The sequence below is a fragment of the Bubalus bubalis genome, chromosome 2 (genome assembly GCF_019923935.1).
Source record: "Bubalus bubalis isolate 160015118507 breed Murrah chromosome 2, NDDB_SH_1, whole genome shotgun sequence".
Classification (NCBI taxonomy): Eukaryota; Metazoa; Chordata; class Mammalia; order Artiodactyla; family Bovidae; genus Bubalus; species Bubalus bubalis.
Genome location: NC_059158.1, coordinates 29930607 through 29944909, shown reverse-complemented (window position 1 = coordinate 29944909; position 14303 = coordinate 29930607). Strand labels below are relative to the sequence as shown.

The 14303-nt window shown below is 36.9% G+C and overlaps 1 protein-coding gene across 2 annotated transcripts in view; it reads right to left on the bottom strand.

Annotated features, from left to right (window-relative positions):
* Window positions 1–443: 443 nt before the first annotated feature.
* Window positions 444–14303, bottom strand: part of MMUT (methylmalonyl-CoA mutase) — a 41644-nt gene continuing 27784 nt past the window's right edge. Inside the window, exons 9-13 of one of the 2 annotated variants that reach the window (XM_006041278.4) lie at window positions 12308–12423; window positions 10423–10554; window positions 8901–9048; window positions 6523–6690; window positions 444–915 (exon numbers count right to left, since the gene is read on the bottom strand). In XM_006041278.4, coding sequence (XP_006041340.1) covers window positions 787–915; window positions 6523–6690; window positions 8901–9048; window positions 10423–10554; window positions 12308–12423 — 693 coding nt within the window. In that variant the 3' untranslated portion in view covers window positions 444–786. Of the gene's footprint in view, window positions 916–6522; window positions 6691–8636; window positions 9049–10422; window positions 10555–12307; window positions 12424–14303 lie in introns of those variants that run through there. The other variant, XM_025268717.3, reaches the window with a different exon arrangement.

Sequence of the window (14303 nt, the reverse complement as noted above, 5' to 3'; positions counted from 1 at the left end):
ATGCATGTGAGAGTTGGACTATAAAGAAAGCTGAGCGCCCAAAAATTGATGCTTTTAAACTGTGGTGTTGAGAAGACTCTTGCGAGTCCCTTGGAGTGCAAGGAGATCCAACCAGTCCATCCTAAAGGAGATCAGTCCTGGGTGTTCATTGGAAGGACTGATGTTGAAGCTGAAACTCCAATACTTTGGCCACCTGATGTGAAGTGCTGACTCATTGGAAAAGACCCTTTTGCTAGGAAAGATTGAAGGTGGGAGGAGAAGGGGATGACAGAGGATGAGATGGTTGGATGGCATCACCGACTCAATGGACATGAGTCTGGGTGGACTCCGGGAGTTGGTGATGGACAGGGAGGCCTGGCGTGCTGTGGTTCATGGGGTCGCAAAGAGTCGGACATGACTGAGCGACTAAACTGAACTAAACTGAAAGAACAGGACTAGTCAGATTGCTTCAGGTATTGTTTAATTCTTAAAATAGAAAGTAAGCAGATTTATAAGAAATATTTCAAAGAAATATCACAACTGTTAAAAATAATACCTTTCTCTCAAGTGTCTGACAAAGTATTCAGCATGTATTACAGAGTTTTTAAGGATAATTTTAATTATTAAAATTAAAATTAAAGTGAAACTATACACATACATAGCATGACAGCATTCTTATAAGTCAGGTATTTTCATGTAAAGCTTTCAGGAAAGCACATATTAGGTGTTGAATAATTTGAAGAACATGGCCTCTTTGATCATTACTGAAAGAATAGATCAGAAAAAAGCTAACCCCAAAACAGGATGTTATATAGACTGTTGCTTCTTTTCCAAACACTTTTCAATATCATCAAGCACTTGAACAGCAGCCTTTGGAATTCGAGTCCCAGGACCAAATACATTGGAAACACCAACTTCAAACAGAAATTCATAATCCTGTTGAAAGAATTTATTTTATTAATAGAAGAGACAATATTTCTATTTCAAGAAAGTGAAACAAAAGGACAATGAATGCTGTCCTTTCTTCTTTATCCTCAGTGCCTCAAACTTTGTTATGTGATACACTACTGGCATGTGGGGCTGAAAAAACCCTCCATGACTGGGCCTGCCCTAACCCTGACCCTTACCCTCCAAGATATTAAAAGAATAAAAGACATTCTGCTCATTTTCCAAATACCTCAGTGTTTTGTTCGTGGTGGGAAGCTGCATGGTCCACCAGCTGAAAACTTCTGGACCCTACACCATATTACCTTAACTAAATTTTTACCACTTGCCATTACTTGTGTTAAATTCAGTATCACATTATAGGTTCAGATTTACAAGGCTACTTATTTCCTCCAAGGTGCTTTGTCTGCAGTTAGGGAATGGCAGTACTTTGAATTTGGCTTCATGCTGGAATTAGATTTTCTATAAATGAAAATGGTTGTTGTTGTTCAGTCACTCAGCTGTGTCCAACTCTTTGTGACCCCATGGGCTGCAGCACGTCAGGCTTCCCTATCCTTGACTATCTCCTGGAGTTTGTTCAAACTCATGTTAACTCATTTGAAAAAAATTCTCTGTTGTTGTTGCTGCTGTTTGTTTGTTTTAAAGACAAAGTTTGAGTGAAAAGATTCCCAGGTCACAAATACCGTTCCAGGCTTTAGACTGTTTCAACATCAGCGTATTTGTAGCTATATCATCAAGTTGAGGAGATGCTTTAAAGCCCCAATCCTCATTCACTAGGGTGATCATATTTCCAGGACATCCTGGCTTGTGCTTTCTATTGCAATACTTTTTTTCCATGAGTTTTTTTTGTTGTTGTTTTTTGTGGTTTTTTTTTTAGCTATAATTGACATTAGTTTCAGGTGTACAACCTAATGATTCAGTATGTGTATACACTGTAAGATGATCACCATGGTAGATCTAGTTAACATCTATTACCATAAATAAGTAAAAAAATTTTGTGTGTGCACATATGAGTTTAGAACTTTTAAGATTTACTGAAAACTGACTAACACTGTGAGCTCTTGGTAACTCTCTTAGTTTCTTAGTACTATGTCCTTAAGCATTTCCCTGGTGGCTCAGTGGTAAAGAATCCCTCTGCCAATGCAAGAGACGTGGGTTCAATCCCTGGGTGAGGAAGATCTCCTGGAGAAGGAAATGGCAACCCACTCCAGTATTCCTGCCTGAGAAATCTCATGGACAGAGGAGCCTGGAAGTCTAAAGTCCTGGGGTAGCAAAAGAATCGGACGCTACCTAGCAACCAAACAACAACAACAATGTCCTTAGTCCTTCCTCTCTAAGTTACTACTTAGTTACTTAGTTACATACTACTCGCTTAGTAACTTTCAAATATGCAGTACAGTACTATTAACCCTGAGAAGGAAGTGGCACCCCACTCCAGTGCTCTTGCCTGGAAAATCCCATGAACGGAGAAGCCTGGAAGGCTGTAGTCCATGGGGTCGCTGAGGGTCAGACATGACTGAGCAACTTCACTTACACTTTTCACTTTCATGCATTGGAGAAGGAAATGGCAACCCACTCCAGTGCTCTTGCCTGGAGAATCCCAGGGACGGGGGAGCCTGGTGCACTGCCATCTATGGGGTTGCACAGAGTCGGACATGACTGAAGCAACTTAGTAGTACTATTAACCATGGTCACCACACTGTACATATATTCCCAGAACTTATTTATTTTATAACTGAAAGTCGGTACCTTTTGGCCCCCTTTGCTCGTTTCACCCACCCTCTACCTGCTGCCTCTAGCAACTGTTCTTTCATATAAGTAAGATCATGCCATATTTGTATGTCTCTGTCTGACTTATTTCACTTAGTATAAAGCCCTCAAGGTCCACCCATGTTGTCATAAATGGCAAGAATTTTTTTATGGCTGAATAATATTCCTCTGTGTATGTGTCACATTTTCTTTATTTATTCATCTACTGATGGACATTTAGGTTATTTCCATGTCTTGGCTACTGTAAATAATGCTGCTATGAACATGGGAGGGGGTGAATATATATCAAGCTAGTGTTTTTGTTTTCTTCAGATAAATATCCAGCATTAGGATTGCTGGATCATATGTAGCTCTATTTTTAACTTTTTGAAAAATCTCTGTACTGTTCACCATAGTGGCTGCACCAATTTACATTCCTACCAACAGCACATAAGAGTCCCCTTTTCTACATATCCTTGACAACACCTGTTATTTCTTGTTTTCTTATGACAGCTATTCTAATAGATATGAGGTGATATCTCATTGTGGTTTTGATTTGCACATCCTTGATAATTAGTAATGCTGAGCATCTTTTCATGTACCTGTTGACCATTTGTCTTCTTTGAAAAAATGTCTATTCAGATCCTCTGCCCAGTTTTTAATTGAATTATTTGTTTTTGCAACACCCTTTTCAGTAGTATTCATTTTTCATTCTCAAAATTGATCACATGAGATGATAGATTACATGGTCATGCCAATTATCCCCTAACTACTTCTATTCTGTCTCTATTATTTCCTTGTAATATTCTTATAATACCATAAGTCTGCATTGGCACTTTACATGTCTTATTGCTATAAGCTCCACAATGGCAACGGTTAAATCATATTGATTAACAGCCATACATTAGTGCTCTCTAATTTAAAAGCTAAGAGACTTTCAGCTGAATAATAGCAACATTTTATACATTTACTGAAAACAAGTAATGAGAAATATGCATGGGTGTTAACTGATATCATTATATTAAAAAAAGATGCCCACATTAACACACAAGTGTGTCATTATAAAAAAATGATCCTTCGTCTTTAAACTCAAGAGGAAAAAGCACGGCAAACACCTACAGATGTTCTGCTGCTGCTGCTGCTAAGTCGCTTCAGTCGTGTCCAACTCTGTGTGACCCCATAGACGGCAGCCCACTAAGGCTCCTCTGTCCCTGGGATTCTCCAGGCAAGAATAATGAAGTGAGTTGCCATTTCCTTCTCCAATGCATGAAAGTGGAAAGTGAAAGGGAAGTCGCTCAGTCGTGCCCAACTCTTAGCGACCTCATGGACTGCAGCCTACCAGGCTCCTCTGTCCATGGGATTTTCCAAGCAAGAGTACTGGCGTGGGGTGCCATTGCCTTCTCCACAGATGTTCTAGGTAATTTAAATATCCAGAGACTTATATGATATATATGTCTTGAAAGTGTCAGCCCCTTGTATTACAGGCCTGCATTTCTTCTCAATTTGTTTTTTTTTTAACATCAAAAACGTTTTCTATTTGGGGTATAACCAATTAAGAATGTTGTGGTAGCTTCAGATGAATAGCAAAGGGACTCAGCCATGCATATACATATATCCATTCTCCCCCAAAACCCCTACCATCCAGGCTGGCATAAATTTGTATTTCAATGCCACTACTTTGTACTGCCTAATTATTTTGAGTCTTACATTTTAATATCATGCCTAAGAGCTTAGGTATTAATATTATGGGCTCTAAAACTGCAATACAGATCAAGTGTTCCATAGTCAGACAGTAATAAAGAATTAAAGCCCTTTATATTCTCAAATAATAAACTATACTTATCAAAATAAGAGGCAAAGGTGCTAACAAAAATAGTTTTGTGTTGACTAATAAAAACTAAATAGTCACTCAGTCGTATCTGACTCTGTGACCCCATGGACTGTGCCCACCAGGCTCGTCTGTCCATGGAATTCTCAAGAATACTAGAGAGGGTAGGCATTCTCTTCTCCAGAAATACTAGAGTGGGTAGGCATTCTCTTCTCCAGGGGATCTTCCCCATCCAGGGACTAAACCTGGGTGGGTCTCCTGCACTGGAGGCAGATCCTTTACCATCTGAGCCACCAGGGAACAAAATCACTTTTGTGTTGACTATACCACATTAAGTACTGCGTTGTTAGAAAGAAGTAATATACAGCTGGGTTGCCTGTCCCACATTATAACCAACCTCACAAGCTCATACATATGTATTTTCTCATTTCATAAGTAGTGTATACATTCATTATTTTATATTCTGAAGTGTAACAGAAGGAGAAAAACTGAAAACATGGGCACAAGGTCACACTTCACTGACAGATTCCTGCTATATAATGGTGGGGTCTTTGTAGTACGTACGGTCATTTACTTAGGAGCAATCTCATATATAGTTCTTGTAACTCTATATTTTTTCCATTCTCAGTAAAAACACAATTTGATATCATTAAAAACTGGATTGGAAATAGACCCAGGTTATATCTTAACTATTTTAACTGATTGGTAAGGTCATATATTTGGGTTGGGAAGATCCCCTGGAAAAGGGATAGGCTACCCCCTCCAGTATTCACAGGCTTCCCTGGTGACTCAGATGGTAAAGAAATCTACCTGCAATGTGGGAGACCTGGGTTTGATCCCTGGGTTGGGAAGATCCCCGGAAGGAGGACATGGCAACTCACTCCAGTATTCTTGCCTGGAGAATCCCCATGGACAGAGGAGTCTGGTGGGCTACAGTCCATAGGGTCACAAAGAGTGGGACATGACTAAGCAACTAAGCCCTCACAGCACAAGGTCATATATGGACAGCGTCCCTGTCTCCTTAATAAATTAATTAACATTATTGTTACCTAGCATCCATTTATCTTTTCCTAAGAGGATCCACATTCTTATTCTAGAATCCACATCTCCATTCACATAATTTTCAGGACAGGCTATTCCATTTATGTCTGAATTAGGTGTTTTTGGCTCTCAGAAAACTATATCCCAATTGAATTAGCTTCATGAAAAAGGGGGTTTTATAGGACCATGTAACTGATAAGAGTGCTAAGTTAGGGCAGCATTCAGGGATGGGGATATGGAGGAAAAGAAGAAGGTAGCAACTCTGAAACAACAGAAGCTAGTGCTACGGGCTGATCAACTAAGGGACTGACTCCACTGCCAGGACGAGGGGTGTTCACTCCGTCCCTGGGGAGGGCTGATATCCTCACTGTGCGTTCACCATTCTTCTCTATTCCAGTTGTGAGATGTTATTACTTTCAGCCTGTTCCTTTTCCATCGGTGCTTACTGAATATGAAGAAGACAGATCTCTATCTAGGTGACTAATTTGTAGGGAGGCAACTCTCTCATAGAAGCATTATATATTATTAAATTATGCATACTGAGGGCTTCCCAGGTGATGCTAGTGGTGAAGAACCCGCCTGCCAATGCAGGTAGACCTAAGAGACACAGGTTCGATCCCTGGGTTGGGAAGATTCCCTGAAGGAGGTAATGGCAACCACTCCAGTGTTCTTGCCTAGAGAATCCCATAGACAGAGGACGGATTATAGTCCATGGGGTCACAAAGAGTTGGACACGACTGAAGCAACTTAGCATGCATGCATGCATACTGAATTACAATACAGTCTAAAGAGAAAACAACATTGACCACTTTTATAGAATTTACTTAGTAGAAGCACTAGGAAATAATTTGGTTCTAATTTGACTCTAACTCTGCAACACATTTTTAGAGAAAATATACAGTAAATTAAATAATTACATACAAACTACTGTTACTCAGCAGTCCCAGTACAGTACTAGAAAATGCAGGAGATGAAAATACCTGCGGTGGTATCACTCCCCCACACATGACAAGAATATCTGGCCGTCCAAGCGCGTTGAGTTCCTTGATGAGCTCAGGAACTAGGGTCTTGTGCCCAGCAGCGAGGGTGCTCACACCCACAGTGTGCACATCTGCATCCACAGCCTGCTGGGCCACCTCCCGGGGAGTCTGAACAGTTACAAAGTAAAGATGCAAATCATTATTAATCCCAAAAAGTGTTTCTAAAGTGTTACAACTACTTCGGTGGACATTCCAAAATTGTGCTCATTAAAAATCATGATGTGAATATAACTTCATATTTCACCATTCTCAAATACCACCTCATCCAATTGTTATATAAACACCAGTGCTATGTCTGCTTCTAGCTCTACCATTTACCAATTAAGTTATATCAAGATGAAGTTCCCTGCAAAATCTTTAAGATAAAGGGGAGATATAGGCAAACTATATTATCTCGTCATCATAATTTTTAAAAAAATACATCTGTTGTCTTCATTACCAACATTAAAGAGAGGTAACATGTGATAGGATCTAAAGAATTAAAGACTGAACTTAAAATGCAACATAAAAAAGTGAACCTTAGGATTAAAACTGAATGAGAAGACAGAAGATGGTGGACTACGAAGCACCAGGACCTTGTTCTCCCATGGAAATATGAAATTAACGGTAATATATGGAGCAAAATAGGGCTTCCCTGGTGGCTCAGAGAGTAAAAGAATCTGCCTGCAATGCAGGAGATGCACATTCAATCCCTGGGTCAGTAAGATCTCCCAGAGAAGGGAATGGCTACTCACTCTAGTATTCTTGCCTGGAGAATTCCATGGACAGAGGAGCCAGGCAAGCTACAGTCCATGGGGTCAAAAAGAGTCAGACACATCTGAGCAACTGACAATTTCATTTTCACTTCATGGAGCAAAATAACAGAACTGTAGAAACTAGTTAAGGAGCTATAGCAACCAGGGAAGTGCATAAACAAGAGAAGGGATGGTTCAGGTGAGGCCATGTCTCGTATTTATTATCTTAGTTTACTACTGGGATATAAAATTATAAAGGATGTTTTCAAACATTCAATTATGAATTAACAAAGATCATATCTCCTTTGTTATGAGTTCATGACATTGCTTTGATAATGTACATGAATTTAAATCATTTCATATTAAAAAAAAGTACCTACATATCTCTCATGGTACATATAATGTAAATCAAGACAATTGGGAAGGATAAGGCCATCTGAGAAACCACTGCATAATTATAAGCAGAAAAAATACTATAAAAATTTGTGAATTTTCTTGGAGTTTGGCAAGATTTTAAGACTCATAGTTTTAGTGCAAAAACAAACGATTCTATACTCATGAATGGAACTACATTTAAGAAGATCCCGAGGAAAGTCATATATTGGTAAAACCTTGAGTCTGCAAAAAATATTAACATGAAATTAAAACCTTTTAAAAATGTGCATATTCTTGCTATTCATTTCTTAAAGATAAAGCATTTAATTTAAGCATGATTTGTTATTCATATCATCCATGCCACCAAAATTTATTAGATTAAAACTCCATTTGAATAATTCAGTTCCATGCCTTATGTTTATATAAGTCAAACTGGAAATTATCAAATGTTTCAATTTTAAAAACATCAAATCTATTATTTTTATTAAATCAGTCATCAGAGTACTACATGATTGTACCTTCAGCCACAGATAACTATAACTATTTTTAAAAATGATGCAGAATTATGGTAACAAAGCTGATGGTACTAAAAGACAAATTTTTAGAGATGGTATTTAATGGGGAAATGAACTTTCAATTATTTGTAAAATTCCTTTAGGTTCCAATGACTGACAACAATTTTTAAAAATTATTTTATTTTATGAAAAAAAATTTCCTAAAAGCTAACCACTAAATATTTGCATTATATTTGATCGCTATTTAAAATAAGCAAACAAACTAAAGCAAAGAGATAGCAAATTATGAGTAAGAAAGTAGAATGGAAAAGTATTCAACTTAAAAGACTGAAAGCAAACTAAATACATTGTATATGATTCATTTAATCTTAAATATAGTTGAGATTCCTAACAAAACTCACCTTAAATGTGTGAGACTCTAAACACATTTACATATTTATCTAGCAATACAGTTTAAGAACACATACCCAGAAGTCTGGACTATCGTAAGAATTTTTTCTAGCTTTTCTGAGTAATATCTTAAAATCCCAAATGGGAAACTCTCTAATGAGAGACTTAAAAGCTGGGTCTCTTGAGTAAGGTGCACTTCTTTCCCAGTAAAAATTCAATGAATACTCTGTAGTCTTCATTCCAGTGGGCCTATCTGCAGCATATAACAACAGGACTTGAAACTCCTCCCAACAGTTTTCAATACCTGAAAAAGAGGACCAATATCCACATCAAAACCAAGATCAGCAAATCCTGTAGCAATAACTTTGGCTCCTCTGTCATGTCCATCTTGTCCCATTTTTGCCACAAGAAGACGAGGTCTGCGACCTTCACGTTCCATGAACTTCTCAACCCTAAGGAACATTTTAAAATATATTTTAAGGCTTAAGAGTCCTAAAAAAAAAAAAAAGAAAAGACAGTTTAGTGTTAGCAGGTGTGAGTATCACTTCTAGAAAGAAACCTTCAGGACAGGAAGTCAGTAAAGAAATAGCATCACAGACCTTCAAGATTATGATGTTGTAGAAGAGTTATATTTAAGAGGCTAGCAAATAAAAATGAGAATAAAGGCATTAGATACCAAAAAATTAAATAAAATAAAATATAACAGTTATATAATAATTGCCCAAAGGTAAGATATAAAACTATAATTTATTTGCAGCATATCTTTCAAGTTTATATAAAAACAACTAATCTGTTTATTCATATTTTATTAATATCTTTGTTTTACATCAAGAACTCAATTAAAGCCTGAGTATGTTTACTATCTCCCACCCTAGAAGAAAATTTGAAAGACTCTAAGCCTGTAACACTGAGAACATCACAGTGAAGCAATATGAGAAAACAACTTTACAACTTCTTAAGACAGTCTCCAGAGTACAATATGCAGAAATAGTAAAATAGTAACTAAAAAATGCCTTCAGAATTATTTGTACATATACTTGACTCACTAGCTGTTTTGGACTGTCCATATCTCACTTACCACTCACAAGCGTGAACTCCTCCAAGTGGCCTCAATGTGATATCTTATGATAATGTATAATCAAAATAGTTTCTTGCTTAAGTCAATAAATGTATGCCCCAGATGAAAAAGCACTAAGAAACAAATTTACTTTTGTTAAAATAAAAAAACACGTGCCATTTTGATGACTTTCACCTTGGTTGTTTTGATATTTATCTCATATATGAGTAGAGACATAACTGTGGAAAATTTATTACAGAGGTTGAGAAAACCAATCATCAGGAAGGCACTACTCACACTACAGAAACATGATCAATTTATATTAATTCGTATTTCCAACTCATGTTGGACCGTGTTACTTACTATCAGTTCAGCAATGACTGATTTTAACTTATTCATAGATGGCAACCAAATATTTACTTTCAAATAGGAAAAGTAAAGATTTTATAATTATTTGAGTGACTAAACAATATAAATAAAATTTAAGCAAATATAAAAGTGTACCATCTTAAGGAGATTGAAATCTAAGTCCCTGGAGGATGTGAAGCAATATCAACATTAAACAAACATTTGCTTTAAATGAGAAACTCTGAAAGGGGACTATGGTCAAAGTTCAAAATATTATTAAAGCTACAGATTAAGGAGCAAAGTATAAGTCAAATATCAGTATCTTCCAGTTGTATGTGAGAAAATTAAGCCCACAGTAGATACATGAGGATTGTGTTAACAGAAAAGATGACATTCTGGTTTAAGAAATCTCACACATTACCTTTTGATAGCAAATGCTATCTCTTTACTTTCTCCAAATTCCTGGCGATAGGCTCCACTCACCATACGGTCATTAGCTTTATGTTCACCAAATACCTTTTTCATGGCATATGTGATTTCTCCAACTGTACATCTAAAATATTAAATGGAGGTTCTGATAATATCACTATTTGGGATATAATATTTATCTTAATATTCAATATACTTAGACATATTTTATTACCTCTGTCAAAAATAGGCTGTCAAAAACCTAAATCTGAATGCTCTTTACTGCATTCATGACTGCATCTTTCCTCAGGATACTTATAAAAAAAAAAATACTCTGGATGCCTTTATACAATGTGATCTCTTTCAACATTTGTCAACTGAAAAATGACCGAATGACCTAAAAACTACTAATAGACAAGTATCTAAAGATTACTGAGCAATTCACTGCTTAGCAATATAAATGGGCAAAGAGCAATATTCCCAGTGTGATTTTCTTGACAAAAAGTAAATCTTTTATTAATAGCATATTCCATTTTTGTTTATTAATTCATTCAACATGTACTGAGTGCCTAATATGGGGCAAGCACTGGTAAGTGCTAGGATGTAGTGATAAATACAACCAAAAAAAAAAACAACAAAAAACCGCTGGATGGCATCACTGACTCGATGGACGTGAGTCTGAGTGAACTCCAGGAGCTGGTGATGGACAGGGAGGCCTGGCGTGCTGCGATTCATGGGGTCACAAAGAGTCAGACATGACTGAGCGACTGAACTGACTGACTGACTGACCCTTGCAGAGCATATCATCCAGTCAGAATATACACACAGTACACTAACAAACAAATAAATCAATTTCATATGGTAATAAGTACTCTGAAGACATTAAAATAGGAAAAATAGAATGAGGTGCTTGGGAAAGCTGTTTTAAAGCAGTTGAAGACATGAAGATACAGCTTTTGAACTAAGATCTAAATGATGAGAAAGAGAAACTTAAGGGAACATAAGAGGGAAAAGTGTTTGAAAAAGGAAATGCCAAATGAATGACTCTGAGAAGTAGGAAAATATATTTTATGTGCTAAAAATAGGAAGAAGGAAATTGGGGACACTAATAAAGGAAACAGGATAAGACAAGGTCAGAGAAGTAGGCAAGAGTTACATTCAGCCGTCATATAAATCATAGTAAGATTAGGTTTTAATTTAAAAGAAATGGGAAAACATCGAAGGATTTTAAGCAGAGAAGTCATCTTATTTCTTTTAAGAAATTAAAACTGAAAAACAAACAAAAAAGTAACATACTATTCATTCTATCCCTTAAGCAGCTGAAACAACTTAAAAGTTCATTATATTAATTATATTAAGCAATAAACAATAAAAGCAAAACCAATTTCTTTAGTGACATTATCATATATTGGGAGAAAAGATTTTGCGGATCACTTGCTTTTCTGCATGTTCTGTAAGGCAAAGGACTAACTGCCTTTATTCTAGACTATTTTTTCAAAGATGTCTACATAGTACACAGCTCAGGAAGAAAGAGATACTGTCCACCTTTGACAAAGGGCAGGTTTGCTTACTGTGAGCATAATAATGTCTTCCTATACTTGAGAGAACATCAAATTTGAACCTGTAAATCAGTGATATTACAAGAGCTTCAAATGTCCTGAGCCACAGGGAAATACAGCTATTAATATACTCCATGCAAAATGGATGAATGTTTTTAAAGCACAGATATTTTTTTAAAAAAAAACAAAAAACAAGAATTAATTTTATTTTGGTTTCCAATTATTTTCTTTGAGGTTCACATGGTTTATAGAATCAATCTCTTATTTAAGACTGATTCTGAAAAACTAAACTGGTCAACTTTTAGTATTTGGAAAACTTCAAACTTATATATCCTTTACCTTGCTCGAGTTGCATCTACAGCAAGAGCGAGAATATTCCCATCTCCACTGGCAGCACATGCAGTCAGAGCATCCAGACACCGTTCAGCCAAAGCCTGATCCCTAGTGGATTTGACCTTACAGAAACAGGTAAGGAAAGGGACAGTTTGTGTGATTAGAAAATAAAATAGAGATCAGATTATACACACACACACACACACACATATATATATATACACATGTTTCATATGGAAACTGTTCCAAAATCCTAACTTTAAAAGCAAAAGAAAAAAAGCAAAAGCAAAAAAAAAAAAGAGAGAAAGAGATAACATATATCCTACATTTGGTATTCATTTCATTTATTCACTCCCTCAACGCTTAAGAACTTCCTAAAGTAATGCCAAATTCTATATAACACTGATAATTCACAAACAAGCAGGGCAATAACAGTGCTGACCCTCCCAAGTACTTAAGAGATCAAACTTAGAAATATCTTAGTTATATAATACTTTATTAGCTCTGGACCCAACCACATGCCTAAACAAAGTTACCTAAATTCAACTTTTTAAAAATTTTCATATCTGTATGAGTCTAAAATATGATGCTGCTTAAGTATGCAGGTCAGGAAACAACAGTTAGAACTGGACATGGAACAACAGACTGGTTCCAAATAGGAAAAGGAGTTCGTCAAGGCTGTATATTGTCACCCTGTTTATTTAACTTCTATGCAGAGTACATCATGAGAAATGCTGGGCTGGAAGAAACACAAGCTGGAATCAAGATTGCCAGGAGAAATATCAATAACCTCAGACATGCAGATGACACCACCCTTATGGCAGAAAGTGAAGAGGAACTCAAAAGCCTCTTGATGAAAGTGAAAGTGGAGAGTGAAAAAGTTGGCTTAAAGCTCAACATTCAGAAAATGAAGATCATGGCATCTGGTCCCACCACTTCATGGGAAATAGATGGGGAAACAGTGGAAACAGTGTCAGACTTTATTTTTCTGGGCTCCAAAATCACTACGGATGGTGAGTGCAGCCATGAAATTAAAAGACACTTACTCCTTGGAAGGAAAGTTATGACCAACCTAGATGGCATATTCAAAAGCAAAAACATTACTTTGCCAACAAAGGTCCGTCTAGTCAAGGCTATGGTTTTTCCTGTGGTCATGTATGGATATGAGAGTTGGACTGTGAAGAAGGCTGAGCACCGAAGAATTGATGCTTTTGAACTATGGTGTTGGAGAAGACTCTTGAGAGTCCCTTGGACTGCAAGGAGATCCAACCAGTCCATTCTGAAGGAGATCAGCCCTGGGATTTCTTTGGAAGGAATGATGCTGAAGCTGAAACTCCAGTACTTTGGCCACCTCATGCAAAGAGCTGACTCATTGGAAAAGACTCTGATGCTGGGAGGGATTGGGGGCAGGAGGAGAAGGGGACGACAGAGGATGAGATGGCTGGATGGCATCACTGACTCGATGGACGTGAGTCTGAGTGAACTCCAGGAGTTGGTGATGGACAGGGAGGCCTGGCATGCTGCGATTCATGGGGTCGCAAAGAGTCGGACACGACTGAGCGACTGATCTGATCTGATCTGATCTGAAGATGCCACTAAAATTTTATCATATTTATAAGCAGAGGGGGATTAGGAAATTCAAATTAAAGGCAAAGAACAAACCACATCCATTATCATTACTGAATTTCTCTCTTATCTAAAAATAAGTTATATTATCATTTATGGTAACTGTGTGCCCTCAAGCTGTAAGTTTAAGAAAGTTTAAGTAAAAGAGAGGAAACAAGGAGTTTTCCAAATATAATAAATATTGAGACTTTTGTGGTCACTAGAAATATAATGCTACATCCTAAATAAAACTCTTTTTAAAAAAAGGCAAAAATGTGGGAGAGGAACAATTAACTCCTGAATGAGGGTGTAAAAAGAAATAATATCATTAAACATCTGCCATTAACTCTAATAGAAAAAACAAATGGAAGATGAATGTTGTGCATATAGTCTAACT